This window comes from Coffea eugenioides, chromosome 7 (genome assembly GCF_003713205.1).
Source record: "Coffea eugenioides isolate CCC68of chromosome 7, Ceug_1.0, whole genome shotgun sequence".
Classification (NCBI taxonomy): Eukaryota; Viridiplantae; Streptophyta; class Magnoliopsida; order Gentianales; family Rubiaceae; genus Coffea; species Coffea eugenioides.
The window spans coordinates 36,895,833-36,913,998 of record NC_040041.1 but is presented as its reverse complement, the minus strand read 5'-3'; the positions used below and the strand labels follow the sequence as shown (position 1 = coordinate 36,913,998).

The window sequence follows — 18,166 nt, the reverse complement described above, 5'->3', positions numbered from 1 at the left end:
AACACGGATTTAAAACGGGACTGACCCGAACAGGAATTTTAAAACGGGACTGACCCGAACAGGAAATTTAAAACGGGATTGCACTGAGGAGACTTAAACAATGAATTGAATTTTTACCTGGGAAAGGTTCCAACTTTTTGTACCACGAGGAAATTTGATCTCCGTAGCTAGAACGGTGGCCGAGGTTGCTTCTTATGGTCAAACTTTACTAATAACATTATCACTTCGTCTTTGCCTTCTGGGGAGTTGTTTCTAACATTGATTTTGGTGCGAAGAGGAGAGTGGTTGTTCTTGTTTGTAAATGCAATGTTCCTGCAAGAAAAGAAGAAACAATGGACTTGCCACCATCATTTGATCCGATTTGCCTTGAGAATCGTGTAGACATGAGTCTTGTGACACTTTTGCCTCTGTTCCGCGGTGTCTAGCTTAAACCTTTCAATTTCTGAGACTGATAAAATGCAGATTTACCACGTCACCCAATCTAGGTGGTAGCTTTGTTGTATGTTACTCCCTGTAACTGATGATTGAATCCCCTATCTTTGCACAAACCTCAGGGTTTATCATTCATTTGAATTTAATGGTGAAAGAATGATGCATGAAAATTAGTCATATAAAAATCAATGTATATGCAAGATGATTTCCTATGTTAGGCAAAGATGAGCATGCAAAAGAATGTAGACAATCATAAGCATTCATACACAAATAATTTGAGAATAACCAAGAGGTTTATAAAGATACATTTTGCAAAAGAATATTTGTAAAGAACAAATACAAATTTAACCAACGAATATCATATTCAAAACTTTGGATATTTTCTCTTCGGAATCCGATATTGGCAGAAGTATCACAAATATGAGGAAAACCCCAAATGAACCAGGTCACCGGCTGTTCCTTCTTGAGCTTGTCTGTTGAGAAAACCTACCTTGGCGCCCTTTCGGGTTTTCACCAAGGTTGCCCCCACCCCTTTTGTTGTTTTTCTTTTCTCTTTTCCTTTTTCTTTTCTTTCTTTTTTCTTTTCCTTTTTCCTTTTTTTTCTTTTCTTTTTCTTTTTCTTTTTCTTTCGAGGTGCCCCTTCGGGTTTTCACCTAAAGAAGAATGAAATATCTCGACCATGATCGACTCAGAAACATGAATTAAAGATTTCTGGCATCAGTAAAATGTACTTCCCTTGTAAAATTAGGCGAAGACATTACGGACATCACCTGCCAGTTGATTAACAAATTTTCTTATAGAAATGCAGCAAGTGACGAAAACCAGGACTTTGGGCTTTTGTAATGAGGTCAGGTGGGGTGTTTTTCAAGAAAGATTGAGGCTTGAAAGCAGATTTGATACGAGGGGTGAAATAACTTGAGATTGCACCCTTTTGAGAACAACTCCGAAACTGAGGAAAATTTGCCCCAGTTTGATCAGATTTTCTCTCTTTGCATTTTTCATTGTATTTTCCTCACTTTTTGCATTTTTCTTTGAAAACTAAATTTGCCCCAGTGTAGGTTTTTTTTTTTTCGAAACAAATTTGCCCCAGTGTGGGGTTTGCAATTCTCAAGGGTTATCAAACGAGATTTGTCAATTCTGATGGCTCAAAGGGGACAAGTAGAGATAAAATGTTTTTTAGTGTAAAAGAAGATGGCCTGACTTGCATTTCGCCATTTGCATGAATTTCTAAAGAAAATTTGCATGATCAAATGAAAAACTTTTTGCACATATCTGAGTTGATGGGTTGAGGGAAAACCCGTCCATCCATTTCCGCCAAAATAAGAGCTCCGCCAGGTAATACCTTTTGGATAATGAACGGCCCTTGCCAATTTGGAGCGAACTTGCCTTTAGCTTCATCTTGCATTGACAAAATTCGCTTCAGTACCTTATCACCTTCTTCAAATGCCCGCCGATGGACTTTTTTGTTGTAAGCTCGGGCCACACGTTTTTGATAGCATTGCCCATGACAGATAGCATTGAATCGCTTCTCATCTATCAAAGTCAATTGCTCATGGCGCTGCTTGATCCAATCGGCCTCCTCCAATTTAGCTTCCATAAGGATTCGTAGCGACGGAATTTCAACCTCAGCTGGTAATACAGCTTCCATCCCATACATAAGTGAATATGGCGTTGCCCCAGTCGATGTCCGAATAGAAGTCCGGTACGCCATCAATGCATAAGGCAACTTTTCATGCCAATCGCGATGCTTTTCTGTCATTTTGCGGATAATTTTCTTCAGATTCTTATTTGCGGCTTCTACAGCTCCATTCATCTGAGGCCTATAAATGGCAGAATTGCGGTGTTTGATTTTGAACTGCTCACATAGTCCATCTACCATGTCATTGTTCAGATTCTTGGCATTGTCCGTGATAAGCGTTTCGGGTACTCCAAAGCGACAGATGATGTGATCTCTCAGGAAATTGGCCACTACCTTCTTCGTGACATGTTTGAATGACTCTGCTTCAACCCATTTGGTAAAGTACTCGATCGCCACCAATATAAATCGATGTCCATTTGAAGCGGGAGGATCGATTGTACCAATCACGTCCATACCCCACATTGAACAGGGCCATGGGGCGGTCATGCTATGCAGTTCAGTGGGTGGAACGCGTATAATGTCACCGTGCATTTGGCATTTTATACATCTCCGGACAAAATCTATACAATCATGCTCCATAGTAAGCCAGAAGTATCCGGTTCTCATGATTTTCTTCGCTAGCAAATGGCCATTCATGTGAGGTCCACAAACGCCACTATGCACTTCCTTCATCATATATTGAGCTTCATCTTCATCAATGCACCTTAAAAGGTTCAAATCCAAAGTTCTTTTGTACAACACTTCTCCATTTAAGAAAAATTCTGAAGCCATTCTACGCAGAAAATTCTTGTCTTTTGTACCAGCATGTAGAGGGTAAGACCCTGTTTTGAGAAACTCCTTGAGATCAGTATACCACGGAACATTATCGGAGGACTTGTCTACAACCCAACAGTGGGCAGGTTTGTCTTGAAGTTGAATCGGAATTGGCTCGATCCTCAATTCATCAGGATATCGGGTCATAGAAGCTAAAGTGGCCAAAGCATCGGCAAATGCGTTCCGGGCACGTGGAAGATGTCTGAACTCCAAATTTCGAAATTGCTTGGCCAGAGTAAGCAGACTGCAATGGTAGGGCAGAATTTTTGAATCTTTGGTTATCCACTGTTTCAAGGTTTGATGCACAAGCAAATCTGAATCGCTGAAAGCTATCAACTCTTTGATTTCCATTTCCAAAGCCATTTTGAGACAAAAAATGCAAGCTTCATATTCAGCCATGTTGTTTGTGCAGGCAAATTGCAATTTGGCAGCGGCAGGGTAATGTTTCCCTTCGGGTGAAACCAGAACAGCTCCAATTCCAACACCGAGGGAATTCGAAGCTCCATCGAAGAAAAGCCTCCATTCAGGGCTTTGTTCACTTATATCATCTGTAGCGCCTACGAATAAAACTTTCTCATCAGGGAAATACGTATGAAGTGGCTGATAATCATCATCCCTTGGATTTTCCGCCAAATGATCCGCTATAGCTTGCCCCTTGACCGCCTTTTGTGAAGTGAAAACAATATCAAACTCTGAGAGAATTATCTGCCATTTGGCCAGGCGTCCGGTTAACATCGGTTTCTCCAAAAGATACTTCAAAGGATCAGATCGGGAAATAAGATAAATGGTATGGCTCAACAGGTAGTGTCTCAATTTTTGGGATGCCCAGGCCAATGCACAACAGCTTTTCTCAATGAATGAATAATTAGCCTCATACTGCGTGAACTTCTTGCTTAGATAGTAAATGGCTTGTTCTTTCCTTCCAAAGTCATCGTGCTGACCTAGAACACACCCTACTGCTCCATCGAGTACAGATAAATACATAATCAAAGGTCAGCCTGGTTTGGGCGGCACTAAAACTGGTGGATGCAACAAATAATCTTTAATCTTGTCGAAAGCCTGCTGGCACTCCTCATTCCAATACAACGGTACATTCTTTCTTAATAATTTGAACAATGGCTCGCATGTGGCAGTTAATTGGCCGATGAACCTCCCGATGAAATTGATCTTCCCTAAGAAGCTTTTCACGTCCTTCTGAGTTTTCGGCACTGGCATATCTCGAATTGCTTTGATTTTCGCCGGATCTATTTCTATGCCCTTCTTGCTAACAATGAATCCCAACAGCTTACCCGCAGGTGCTCCAAAGGCGCATTTCGCAGGATTTAACTTCAAATTGTATTTTCGCAGCCTTTCAAATAGCTTCCTCAAATCATCCAAGTGGTCCTCCGTCCTTTTAGACTTGATTATGATGTCATCCACGTAGACCTCCATCTCCCGGTGGATCATATCATGAAATAAGGTTGTCATGGTCCTCTGATACGTTGCTCCTGCATTCTTTAAACCGAAAGGCATGACTCGGTAGCAAAAGGTACCCCAAGGGGTAATGAAAGCAGTTTTCTCCCTATCCTCTTCTGCCATCAAAATTTGGTGGTAGCCAGCAAAACAATCGCAAAAGGATTCAATCTCATGTCCGACAGTATTGTCTAAGAGAATGTGAATGTTTGGTAGAGGGAAATCATCTTTAGGACTGGCTTTATTAAGGTCTCTATAATCAACGCAAATTCGCACCTCTCCATTCTTTTTTGGAACAGGGACTGGATTCGAAAGCCAAATTGGGTAATGGGAAACAATGATAATGTTGGTTTTGAGTTGTTTTTCAATTTGCTCTTTTATTTTGAGGCTCATATCTGGTTTGAATTTTCTGGGTTTTTGCTTTACGGGTGGAAAAGAAGGGTCTGTGGGTAACCTATGCACTACCACGTCAGTTGAAATGCCAGTCATATCATCATAGGACCACGCAAATACATCCTGGAACATGGTCAAGAATTCAAGCATCTCATTTTTCTGTCTTTCACTCAAATGAATACTAATTTGCACCTCCTTAACTTCATCCTCAGTGCCAATGTTAACCTTTTCTGTTTCTTCCAGGTTCGGTTTTGGTTTTTCCTCATATTGTTCAAGGTCCTTTGCAAAAGAATCGAATACCTCCTCATTATCACTCTCGCTTTGGAGTTCGGATTCACAGACCTCCAAGTCATGAGTGATATAGAGATTGCCGTTATTGAATTCTAGAATTGTGATATCCAAAGGGTCAAATAATTTTATTTTTGGCCATCTGAAAGAATTAACGAATGTGGGATAATAAGCAGATAAGCATACAACAAACAAATGAACAAGCAATATAAATATAAACAAGCGAATAAACAACACAACATGACAAGAAAAACTTGTGCACTTTCTATAAAGCCTTTGATTGAAAGCAAATGGAAATGAAAACTTAACAATATTTACATGTGCAAATGTTAGTCAAAAGTAAAATTGTTTTCATTGGCTATTTACAGATGCAAAAGTATTTTCATGAATTCACATGAATGATAAACCCCTTTCAGTTTACCGAAACTCCTTCCGAACGGGCAGAAACTCAGCTGTCCAATTGGGAATTGACCCTTCGGGGATGTCAGGAAATTCAGCTTTGTCTGGAAAACTATCTTCAAATGTTGCCCCAACGAACAATTGGGCCAAACTAGCTTCAATTTCATCAACTGGGTTAATTTCCGACATGATCACCTCGGCTGGTCGTGGGAAAGTATAATGCAGTGGTGGAATGTCAAGAGCCCCTTGCCTTCCTTCTTTCTCCGCTTTCTTGCGTTCCTTCATCTCTCTGATGTCCTTGGCAGTCGGTCGGAAACCCAAACCAAATGAATCCTTTTTCTCCACAATCTCCACTGGCTTCAGAATTCCTTGCAAATCTCGTCCCAGCCCTTTGTCAAATTCATAGCCTCCACGGATCATTTCTTTGGCCATCATGACACTGGCCTTTGGTAAAGCTCGCTCCTCGTTTGTGATCCAACTTACAGAGACGATGTCAGCCGTGCTATGAGGAGTCATGGTGACATTGCGGCTTCCATCCTCTTTTGACCCAGAATCGGTGATTACAAGGCAATCCTCTTCGGCAAATATAGTTATCAGCTTGTCATTTACTACAAACTTCAGCAACTGATGTAATGAAGAAGGCACAACCCCAGACTTATGAATCCACGGCCTTCCATGTAGAACATTGTAAACACTAAGAAAGTACATGACTTGGCAGGTTATTTGAAACTGGGCGGGCCCCATTTCAACTACTAAATCAATTTCTCCTATTGGCTCTCTTTGCGCTCCATCAAAACCTCGGACTATGGTCCCTGAAGGCCTCAGCTTGACGTCTTGCAATCCTAACTTTTCCAAGGTGCTCCAGGGACAGATATTAAGAGCGGATCCATTGTCAATCAATACCTTCGGCAGCATTTTTCCGTTGCACCTCACAACTATGTACAGGGCCTTGTTATGTCCAATGCCTTCCGCCGGCAATTCCTCGTCAGAGAAAGTGATTTGTTTGGTGAATAATACGTTCCCAACCACATGTGAGAAATTATCAACTGAAATGTCCTTAGGGATTTGAGCTTTGGTCAACACCTCGATCAGCGCGTCCCTATGCCTATCTGAAGAAAAGAGTAAATCTAACATGGATATCTGGGCAGGCGACTTGCTCAGCTTTTCAACTACATTGTACTCACTTCTCTGAAGTCTCTTAAGGAAATCCAAGGCTTCTCTCTCGGTGATTGTTGGTTTAACGGGCGGCTCGGAGTTATTTGCTGGAATCGGAATGGCAGTTTCAAACGGACTGGCAGTCTTCCCCGATCTGGTAACCACTGACACTTCCCTCTTTGCAATTGACTTCTCCCCAATCTGTATGACAGGTTCATCGTAATTCCATGGCACTTGCTGCAGACTTAAAACAGGTTCTTGCTTCGGGAATTCGATGAATACTGGCTCTAAAGCCTCACTCTCAGTTGGTGTGAGATCCAAGATAAAAGGTTTTTTATCTTCTTCGGATGGCAACTCTATGACAAATGGCTGGTCTGTGATCCCAAACACCTCAGCTTCCCTAGCCATCTCTTTGACTTGTTCCACGTACTCCGTGTCATCCAGAATGACCCCAATGGTATTAACGTGTTCCGGCAAGGGGTTCCTATTTACATTCGGCCCTTGTGCCTCCCTCTTTCTAATTACAATTTCTCCAGATTCAATCATATCTTGAACTTTATGCTTAAGAGCCTTGCAGTCCAAAGTGGAATGTCCGGGTGCCCCCGAGTGATAAGCACAGACAGCTTGCGGGTTATACCAAGCGGGCATACCATATGGATAGGTAGGAGGGGGTACCATACCAATTTTCCCGGCGGCCTTTAACTGGTCATACAGTTGGTCTAAAGGCCTGCCTAAATTGGTAAATGTACGGCTAGGGGGTCGGTTGTAAGGTTCAGGAGGTTGAGTATGGTTGTAAACAGGTCTATTTGGGGGAGGAAATCTTGGGTTATATGGAGGGCGAGGTCGATTTTGGGGTGGACTTGGTTGAGTGATTTGAAAAGGGGCTACAGGTGAGTTAAGATAGCTCGGGCGAGGTCGATGGTGGTGGATATTGGTAGTATATACATGGTGCGGGTCTGAGTAGTAAGGGTAATGTGGTTGGTAGGTTGGATTGTGTTGGTATCGGGGTCGGGGTGAAGGGTTTTGGTTCCAGATAAAGGCTGCATCCCCCTCCTTCTTTTTGAACTGTGGTTTTTTCACATTGCTTCCTTGCCCTTGTAAAGCATCCAACTGGGATTTGAGAGCAGAGACATTAACAATCTTCCCAGCTCTTACGAAGTCATCAAACTCCTCAAGTTTATTTACAATTGCAGCAAACGAACATCCGGTCATACGGAAAATCTCTTCAAAGTACGGCGGATCATGTGCTTTTATGAAAGTACGTATGATTTCGTCCTCGGTCATTGGTGGCTCGACTTTTGCAGCTACTTTTCTCCACCTCTTGGCATAAGTCTTGTGATCCTCGGAGGGTTTTCTTTTCGTCCCTTCCAACGTAGTTCGTGTCGGAGCCAACTCGCAGTTATACTCATACTGCCTGATGAAAGCATTGGACAGATCAACCCAGGTCTTCACCTCCTCCGGCTTTAAATTCGAATACCAATCAAGGGCGTCGCCTTCTAGACTTTCCGGGAATAACCTTAACGGCAAGTTCTCGTCATCCACTGGTCTACCCAACTTGTTGGAAAACAAACGCAAGTGTGTCTTCGGGTTGCCCGTACCATCATATTTGTTGAACTTCGGGGTCTTGAATCCCACTGGCAGCTGTACATTTGGAAACAGGCACAAATCATCGTAGTCTAGCACCCCTTGCTTGCTTAAACCTTGGCTTTTCCGGATGAACTCATCGAAACGGTCAAACCGCTTAAGTAACTTCAGATCAATTGGGGCAGATGACTCCCCCACTTCCGGCTTGGTTTGAACAATGTTCTCCGGCACAAAAGGCTCTGCAGTAGTCTGATAAAAAGCGTGTGGATCTGGAGGCATGCTTGGACCACCTTGACCACCCTGAGGATGAAATCCTTGCCCATAGAGAGGATAGAACGGAGGATTTTGAGTATAAGCATATTGCGGGTTGACAATTCCCTCAAACGTGGTTTGAATTGGAGGAATAACAAATGGTAACGTGGTTTGAATTGGCGGAATAACAAATGGTTCGGATTGTGGTTGTGTGGCGGGCACAGGTTCAGGTTGCACTCCGCTACTAACGAGCTCGTCGATCAACTTCTTTTGAGCGGCCATTTCAGATGCCATTTCCCCAAATTTTGTAAGCAATTCAGTCAACTGAACCCCGGGACTTGTGACTTCTGGCTGGATAGTTGCAGCGGTCTTGTCAGACGATTCTGGTTGAGTACTCATGTCTACACGATTCCTTTGGGCTTTACTTCGGGATCGCGTGATAATGGGGCTTCGACGAGAAGCTATGTTTAAATATTACCTGAAAACATGAAATGGCTCGCTTTTAGATTTACCCCTGGCTTAGCTTTTTTAACAAAAATAAAACAAAGAGAAAGAAAAAGACAAGAGTTAGTAGATATTCCAAAAATTCGGATGCATGTCCTATCGGGGGGCCCTTTTGTGCCAAGGGTAGGCCTAGCATGATGCAACACCTTCGAAATGGGACCCGTACCACAAACCTGTTTTTGACAATAATACCAAATGAGTTCAAAAGGAAAATCGCTTTCATTGATAAACTTGCCAATATTTACATCATGTCACGAAGACGACTCCGTACAAGATTGCCAAAACTTCTAAGCCTATCTAATACAGAGTCCTTTGTTTCTCTAGCATATGGAATTCTAACGCGTTCAGCTTGATCATATAATTCTCCGCATTTCCTTTTCAGCTCCTGACGCTTTTCTCGTTCATTTTCGTACAATTACTTGTTTTGCTCCGCCATCCCTTTGTATGCTTCGGCAGACTTACTTAACTGCAGAATTTCCCTATCCTTTGCTTCGACAATGGCTTTCAACCTTTTCACCTCCTCAGATGGCTCATCTTGAATTTCTTGCGCAGCGGATCCTCTTACCCAGTCTTCGTATTGCGGAGTGGTCAATCCCCTCTGCTTAAGCTCCGGGATGTATCTAAAGCTCTCGTCATCAGATAGCGTCACCCAGGCCTCAATAACCCGATCTTTCATAAGGAGTTGGCTTGGGCACGTTTCTCCATTGAAAATGATGGTAAACTCACTCACATCAAATGCAGGCGGCACTTCTTGGGTACGTCCTAACTGTCTAAGAAACCTCTTTGGTACGTATGCGGTGACTCCTTGGGTGCCCAGTAAGAGAACAAACTCGGATGTTTGGGTGCGAAGAACGGGTTTCATACAATTGGTCCAATCCAATACCCATCTAATACTTTGATCAGTCATATTCTTCAAGAAATCCACAAACTCGGATGCATCACATGGCAGATCCTCTCTCTTGACTCTCTTATAATGTGTGGCTATCCAGTCGTACGCAGTCATGGGTAGACTCTCGGGGATAGACGATCGTCTCATGAAGTGCTCCATACCCCATACATGTAAAATCCAGTTTGAACCACAAAAGAACTTTCTCCCTCTCTGACAAGTAGTGCAGGCTATGAAGATATCTGCCAAAACGGTCGGTACAATAGAATACTGTTTGTCTTTCACTCCTGGGAACAGGTCGTACAAGGTTTTAGTGAGATTAAAGGCTATCTTTTTGTCTTTTCTAGGAAAAAAATAAGTTCCAGCCATAACCAAACTGTACACCCATACTCTCTTTCGTTCCCAAATTTCCTTGGAGGTGAACGAGAAATCTCCTAGGTGCATCTCAAACCCATCCCTTAACGCGAATCGGTCAAATAAGAATTTTGCCTCTATATTTTGATCCGACCCTCGTATTGCTGACTCTTTTAACCCGGTGAAGCGACAGAATTCAGCCTTGTCAGACACTAATGGAAATATCACGGCAGTTCCTTGAATCGGCAAATTGAGAATTCCAGCGATCTCCTCAATTGTTATGGTCATTTCCCTCTTTCCTAGTCTAAAAACAGAACAAGCGGGGTCCCATAGATGCACCAAAGCTTCCACCAAGTAACCGTCGGACTTAATGTTCCCGAAATCCCCGATGTGCCCTAATCGAATGGCTACTTGGTTAATCTCACTGGGTGAAAGCAACGTGGGCCATCTTTGTACCTCCGGCGGTACTACTAACATCTGTTGGACTCGGCGAGGACTTTCCATCTAGAAACAAAACCCGGTGTCAAATACCTTACCTACGGGTCCCATTTCTCTGGTTAATCATGAATTTAAACGTGCAATTCCCAAGATAGGGTTAGATACCCACGGGAACACAGGGTTGGCTTATCCCTAATGTAGGATTCCCTAAATGGCATTCTCTTTCTATGGTTTATGCGTGATGCCAGTTTATTAAAGCGGTAAAATATGCAATTGAAAAGAAAGATGACCTAAAGGACCCCCTTTTGTATGCCGGGGTGAGCCTAAAATGAAATGTGTTCATATTACGCATGCGAAACATTAAATTTAAACGTGTCACATCAAACGGGGTAGATTTCTAGAGAGTGCCATGCCAGGACTCTTATTTCCTAGGGCTAATGAATGCAATGGAGACAAAAACCAAGAAAAGTTAGTTCAGCCAGATAAATACACATAACACATTGTAGCAACGAAATCAATACAAAGAAATAAAGCAATAAAAGGGAAAGAGGGGTTGGATCCCTCCCCTCGTGAATCGTGTCCCTAACAGGGTAAGGCAGACTCTACCTTAGGTAAACTATCATGGATGCATGAGGTATTGGCTCACTAATGCAGCTAGACTCAATAGGTTTTAGGTCCCCGAGCCTTCAGACTTGGAAACCAATGGTCATCAATCCCAAGGTTCCTTGTCGGTGGCTCGAGCGATTCCCCAGACATTGCTACGCACACGTCGTGTCACGGCTACATGTCTGAGTGAATCTATACAAAATCCTCAACCTTCGACTAGAAGCTAAAGGCTATCAACCCAAAGTCTAAAGTGGAAGATTGAGTGACCCCTCGGATCGTGCTACGCACACGTCGTGTCACGATCACACGTCCAAGTGGGTCGCCTAAAATCCTAATAGGGTGGAGTGGCGTGACAAGCCACTAAAATAAAAATAAAGGAGGGATAAATAAATAAAGCGTATGCACGTATGCTAGTGCTCGTTTGGAGGGGAGGGATCAAGAACCAACGCGAGGCTCTAGGGTATGTCCCCCCACCCAAATGCAATGCAAAGCGCGAGATAAGTAAGTAAACATACATCCAATCAACCAATCATACATTCACGAGCGAGGGAGTAGTTGGATACGCGTGAAATGCAAAAATCCTAATAAAAGAAAAAATGCAATCCTAAACGCCCAAATGTGATATATGAAAAGATTAAAAGAAGAAAAAGGTTGATTAAATCAAATTTGCTCGGACTCTCGAATGTCCCCAGTGGAGTCGCCAACTGTCGCGTCCCATTTTTTGATAAAATGAATAAATGATTTAAAAAATGTATTTTTCGATTCAATTTGTGATTGGAAAATGAATTGTGATTTAAAAGAAAAATGGGTCTAAATGGGGGTTTGAGAATGCGACGATTTGACCCAAAATTATAGTTTAAAAAGGGTTTTTAAAACTAAATACGGAGTCGCCACTTGGTAATGAGTTAAGGTGTACCAAGTCACCTAAAAAATGTTTTTTTTTTAAAAAAAAATAGGAAAAAGTAGTGAGAAACCCTTTTTAAACGACTCCTAGTCTACGTAAACCAAAGAAAAAGGTTCGGGAGTCACATTTGACAAAGGGGAAGGCAAGGATAAAATCCAAGGCACCCCTTTGACCTAGCCAAGGCTAGTTGCATGATTTAATCAAAGATTTTCTTGTTTTAACCAAAGAATTTATTACATTTGGATGCACTACATGAATGCAAACCCTAGACCTAGGGGTATTGGGGGAAATTTCTCTTCAAAGGTTGAGTGGTACCAATCACATTAATTGTGAAGCCCAATAACGATCCTTTGAAGAAGTCACGAATAATGCGAGTGGGATGCAAATGAATGGAATGCATGTATGCAATGTGAGGACATGAGTTTGAAAAAGTAATAATAAACAATAAAAATGTAAAGGAAAATGTGCACGTGAGTGGGCAAGGTACGGTATGTGAAATGATAATATGAAGTGCATGTGTGCAAGTGATGATAAAAGTGTTCGTGTGCAAGTGAAGAAACACAAAGGTGCTCGTGTGCAAAATGGGAGGAAAAAATGAAAGTGTGATGAGGGTAAAAAATGGTAGAGTGGATTAAAAAATGCATGAGCCTAGGGAATTCATGCACATTGGGTACGGGGGGACCTAAATCGTGACTCAATTTGCCCTTTTATAGAGAGGATACAAGCGTGCTAAGGCTTAGAAAAAGCCACACTCGTCTATATCCCATATTTAAGGGGACTCTCAAGCAAATGAACCCTATAACTAGCATGAAATGCAAAAATCCTAAAATGGGGGGAAAAGGGGTTCGAGGGGCATGCAAAATGATAAAACTAAGAAAAATGCATGAAATGAAGTGAAACATGCAAACATGTACTAACGAGGGGAAATCCCTAAGGGTCCAGCGTTGGACTAGCCCATTCTATGAATTCCGACTAGCGTTGGACTAGCGGAAACGTACATTCATTCATCACATTCATTCATGGCTATGAAAAGCGAGTAGACATGCCAAACACTCATGAACACATAGCACATAACATTTAGCATGCTCGACTAGATGCAAGGCCCTAACAACGCAAATTAACACTTAACACGTAGGCATGCAACCAAGCTAATGAACCTATTACATTCACTAACTAAAACAAAAGGGGAAAGGGAAAATGGACCAAATTGCTCGCCACAGCCCTATCTATTACAAGCCAAGAGGTGTACACATACCCCATTAAAAGAATAACTTAATGAAAACAAAAAGTAAATGACATAAGTAAAAGGAATTAAAGAAAAGCTAGGAAAGCAAAGTAGACATGCAAATCTCACTTAGCACATTGGATCACATAGGAGACACAAAAGGGATAAAAGAAATTATACCGCCCCCTTTGAATGGTGTCCAAATGAAAGAAAAATGGCTTCAAAACAATAAAAAGGTCACGGTACCTCAAATAGTAAAGTATAACAAAGTCACCAAAACTCTCCTAATTGCAATTTAAATGAAATCAAATAATACATAGTTTCCAATAAAGGGATCCACCAAAGACCCAATTGCAAGCATTAATCAACCATTCAAAGCCAATTGAAACATTTTAGAAACTTTGAAAGTCAAAGAGCAAGAAAAAGGCCAAAGCCTATTTATTTCAGAAAATTCAAGAAAATAGGCGAACACAAGCTCATTCGAACACAAAGTTCTTAAATTCTTGCATTAAGCACCACCTAAACAAATGAAAGCAAATGAGCAATCGAGTTGCAAAGTTGAGGCTACCAAGGACTCAATTGTGAACACTAACCAAGCACATCAAGCCTAATCAAACACTTTTAGGAACTTCAAAGGTCCAAGGGCAAAGGAAAAGGCAAGTAACAATTCAAATTGCAATTATTCTAAAACCCATTTGCAAGAAATTAGAACATGCTTGGGCTTTTGTGGAACATGGAGAAACTTGAGGGATCGAATTGATTAAGTGTTCCAATTACTTGGGCCATAGTGAGTCAAGAGGGGACTTGGGGGGTTAAAGAGCAATTTTTAGCAATTATCCATGCATGCAACGAATGCAAACTCACGTGAGATAACATTCTGCAACAAACCCAACAAACAAAACTGCTGCACTTTGTTCCACTTTCCAACACTAATTTTGATCAAAAATCTTTCAACCAAACATTCAAAGCTAATCTAAACATCATAACACACAAATTCAGAATTCAAACAAACCCAAATATAGAAGAAAACTGATGCAAAGACACAAGGAAGCTCATGCATTCAGCAGATTCCAGCCACGGCATTTCTTTTCATTTTTATCATGCAAACCAGATTTTTGATTCAAACTCACAGCTTTGATTAGATATTCCTCATTTCAATATCACAACTTTACTGAGTAACAAACTACATGATGATCACAATCAAATGACCAGAAACTTGGAAAGATATAATACGCAAATTCTGGAAAAAGAATGCAGAAAAAGAGAAACAAAAACTCTCTTATCATCTCATCAACATAGGCTGAATACCAGAATTTTGGCTTGGGCATGCATATGATGTATGAACTGAGCAACAAACCACATCATTACCATCATCCAAGCAGGCAGAAAACTTAGAAAAATCCCATGCAAAATTCTGGGCAAGTATGCAAACATTTGATGAACAAAACTGATGCAATTTTTTTTACCCACTCAGCCGAGAAAGCATTCATGAAAACGACTCAACGCATTTCCCATCATTCAAACCCAACATACAAAGACTTGAAACAAATGTAGGGGAAATATCTAACCAGCTTTCGAACAAAAAAAAATGGAATGACATGATTTGAAAACATATTGACTTTGAAGAAAAACAAGAATTTCTGCAGCTTTTTCTTTGCAAATTCAGCATGTTTACAAACATTTACATGACCCAAAGAAACCTGGAAATGCCTTACTCAATGACCCAGCACTTCAACCCAATCTACTTTAGATTAAACGGCAAAATCATAAGTTCCATCCCTGCCTTCCTCCCCCCAGAAAATCCAGAAGCAAAAGATGCAAACTTTAGCTATCTTTTCTGCAGTAAACTTCGGACTGTGCATTTCCATATTGAAACGTAAGCATAATCATTGAACAACAACCAAGAACATGCAGCCTGCTAACCAGAATCTACAACATTTAAGTAAGCAACAAAAAAAAAACCATGACACAAACAAACAGCAGCAAAAGGCGACAGCTTTGGACAATGAAAAGGACCGCACAAAAATAGCATCTGTCTAGCAACCAAATCCACAACTCATGAGTCCAGAATCTCTGGTTTACACACAGCTAATTAATCATCCAGTATTTAGTTAGCTAAACACACAACCAAGTGAGGATCAAATGCTTTCCGGTAGATTTCGTACTAAAATACCATACAATTTTCAAAACAGCTCCATCGGCTAAGCTGGAAAATTGGTTTAGCAATCCAACAACTTCCAATAAAATTTTCCAGCCATGCAACCGAATTCCTAGCCATAAAGATCACATGCAACACCAAATAAAGAGCTATCTATCAGATTGGGTCCAAAATCAAGTTCAAATGTCATCAAAAATCACCATTTAACCAGAAATTCATCCAAACTTCTCTCGGTTGACATGCATGCAACCAGGCTTTATAATCCTTCAATTTTCTTGCTTAAACAAGGTTGATTAACCTCATGCAAGGCTCAATCATCCAGCTATTAATTAGCTAAACATACAATTAAGCTCAGATCATCACAACTTAGTAAGTTAAAGCTGAAATTTCCAGCTCAAGCAATCGGACAGTTCCAATTCCTTCAAAATCAGATTTTTTTGTAACTTAGTTCATCATCCAACCGTACAACCCCACATGCATGCTTATAAACAGCTTCATCAACCCATAAACAACTCATCTAAGTCCAGAAATTACCTCAGCTTGAAGCTTAATACACACGACTAGCAGCTGCAACAAACCTCCACTCTCGGCTGTCCAGAAATTGCAGACCGCTAGCTCTCTCTCTCTCCCTTGCTCTGGCTTGCGGCTGGATTAAGGAAATTTGGTTCTCAGCCTTCACCAACTCACGGATGGAAGGAGGAATGAACCGCAGGTCTCTCTCTTCCCTCTCTAGTTTACGGACAGAAAGGAAGGAAACCAAAGGCTCGGCTCTCTCTCTCGGTCGTTAACTCCAAGGAAGCCGCTCCCTCACAGCTCACGGCAGCAAAAATGAAAAATGGAAGTCTGATATTGTGGTGAATTGGAAATGGTATCTAGTGGAATGTGTGGTTGGTGGAATGTATATGTTTTTTTGTATTGTGAGTGGAGTTGGGGGCTGAAAATGAAGATGAATCGCGGATGGAGGAGGTTGAGTGTTTTAGAGGGGAAAGGAAATGTGATCCGGCAGAAATGGAATTGTGATTTTTTGATTTTTTTTTTTTGAAATTAATTAAATAAAACTGATAATAAAAATAGATAACAAACAACAAAAACAACAAAAAAAAATAATTTAATTAACATTGGATAGAAACTAAATAAACTAGAATCAACAAAGCACAATTTTCCATTTTTCATCAATTTCCTCTTTTTTTTCTTTTTTTTTCACAAATTTTACGTTAAAACTTAAAACTAAAACTAAAACTAAAACGTGAACAAAATTAATATGACAAATAATTAGCAAATAAAAGACAAATAAAAAAGGTAACAACTAAAATGCAGACAATCTAAAACAAAAATCATGAATTAGATGCAACATACAAATTATTTAAAAATTTGGTGTCTACAAATGTAATAGTTAGGTTTTTTTTTAACTCTCCCCCTTAGATTGTAATTAGGGCCCCGAATGTAATAGTTAGATCTCTATTTGCTTTTATTTGTTTGTTTGTGTGCTTGCATGCTTGCGTGCTTATGTGTTTATTTGCTTTCTTAAGGTCTTTGCATCTAGATATCATGCTTACGCGCTATGTGCTCTATGTGATTTATATGTTTATTTGCTTTTATTTTGTTTTTATATGATTTATTTAGTTATAATAAATACGTGACATCACCACACTAGTCCAACGCTAGTTGTGACCTATTTCCTTGATTTCTCGCTAGTCCAATACTAGTGGGCACTTGTAGAAATGGGTTAGTCTAATGCTGGACCATTTGGGCTGTTCTCGCGCTAGATTTACATGTTTGCGTGACAAGCATTACATTTCATGCATAATTTCTACTTTTTTTAGGATCCTTACCATTTTGCATGATATTTCCTCTATATGTATATCCCTATGTATGAAACATGACATTTAGACTTGCATTTCAGTTAAGAAATTAAGAAATAGGTTAGTGCATTTGCTTGATTAGCTTATAGAGTACCCTTTAAATATGGGATATGGACGAGTATGGGTCTATAGCCTTAGCACGCTCGTATCTCTTTAATAAAAGGGAAAATTGAGTCACGAATCTTAGTATCCCCGTACCTGTTATGTTTCATTCCTCTTTTTAGGTCATGTATACTTATATATTATAATTTGTCTTTTCTTCAAGTTTTACTATTTGCATATTCGTGACCTCTTCTAAAGAATCACTTTTGGGCATCACAATTAAATTTGATTCGCATCAATTAAACTTTGAAGAGATATTTTGACCCTCTCGATATTCATTAGGTTTAGGTTTTGCATCCATATAATAACATCTAAAATGTGATTAGTTTTATAGGTTAAAGTAAAAAAAATTTCGACTAAATCACGCAACTAGTCTTGGTTAGGTTGAAAGGGTGCCTTGGATTTTATCCTTACCTTCCCTTTCTTCAACTGTGACTTCCGAGCCCTTTTCGCTTGATTTTCGAAGACTTGAAGTCATTTAAAAAGGGTTTTCTCTACTTTTTATTTAAAATTCATTTTAGGTGACTTGGTACACCTTAACTTAATACTAAGTGGCGACTCCTATTTTTTATTAAAAATCCCTTTTAAACTATTATTTTGGACCAAAATCATCGCATTTTCTAAGTCCCATTTTAGACCCTTTTTCTTTATTTATTCTCTAACAAATCAAAAAATCATTTTTAATCAAAATTAATCAAAATTCATTTTTATAAACCCGTA

General features: G+C 40.4%; 2 protein-coding genes across 2 annotated transcripts in view; both read right to left on the bottom strand.

Moving 5' to 3' along the window:
• LOC113777331 overlaps positions 1–3,247 on the bottom strand; it is a 33,820-nt gene extending 30,573 nt beyond the window's left edge. The window contains exon 1 of the mRNA XM_027322364.1: positions 2,872–3,247. Within this exon, the coding sequence (XP_027178165.1) occupies positions 2,872–3,247 (376 nt within the window). The remainder of the gene's footprint in view (positions 1–2,871) is intronic.
• Positions 3,248–5,434: 2,187 nt separating this feature from the next.
• Positions 5,435–7,249, bottom strand: LOC113777330. Its single transcript, XM_027322363.1, has one exon. It carries the CDS (start codon positions 7,247–7,249, stop codon positions 5,435–5,437), a length of 1,815 nt encoding a protein of 604 aa, XP_027178164.1.
• Between the last annotated feature and the right edge of the window lie 10,917 nt (positions 7,250–18,166).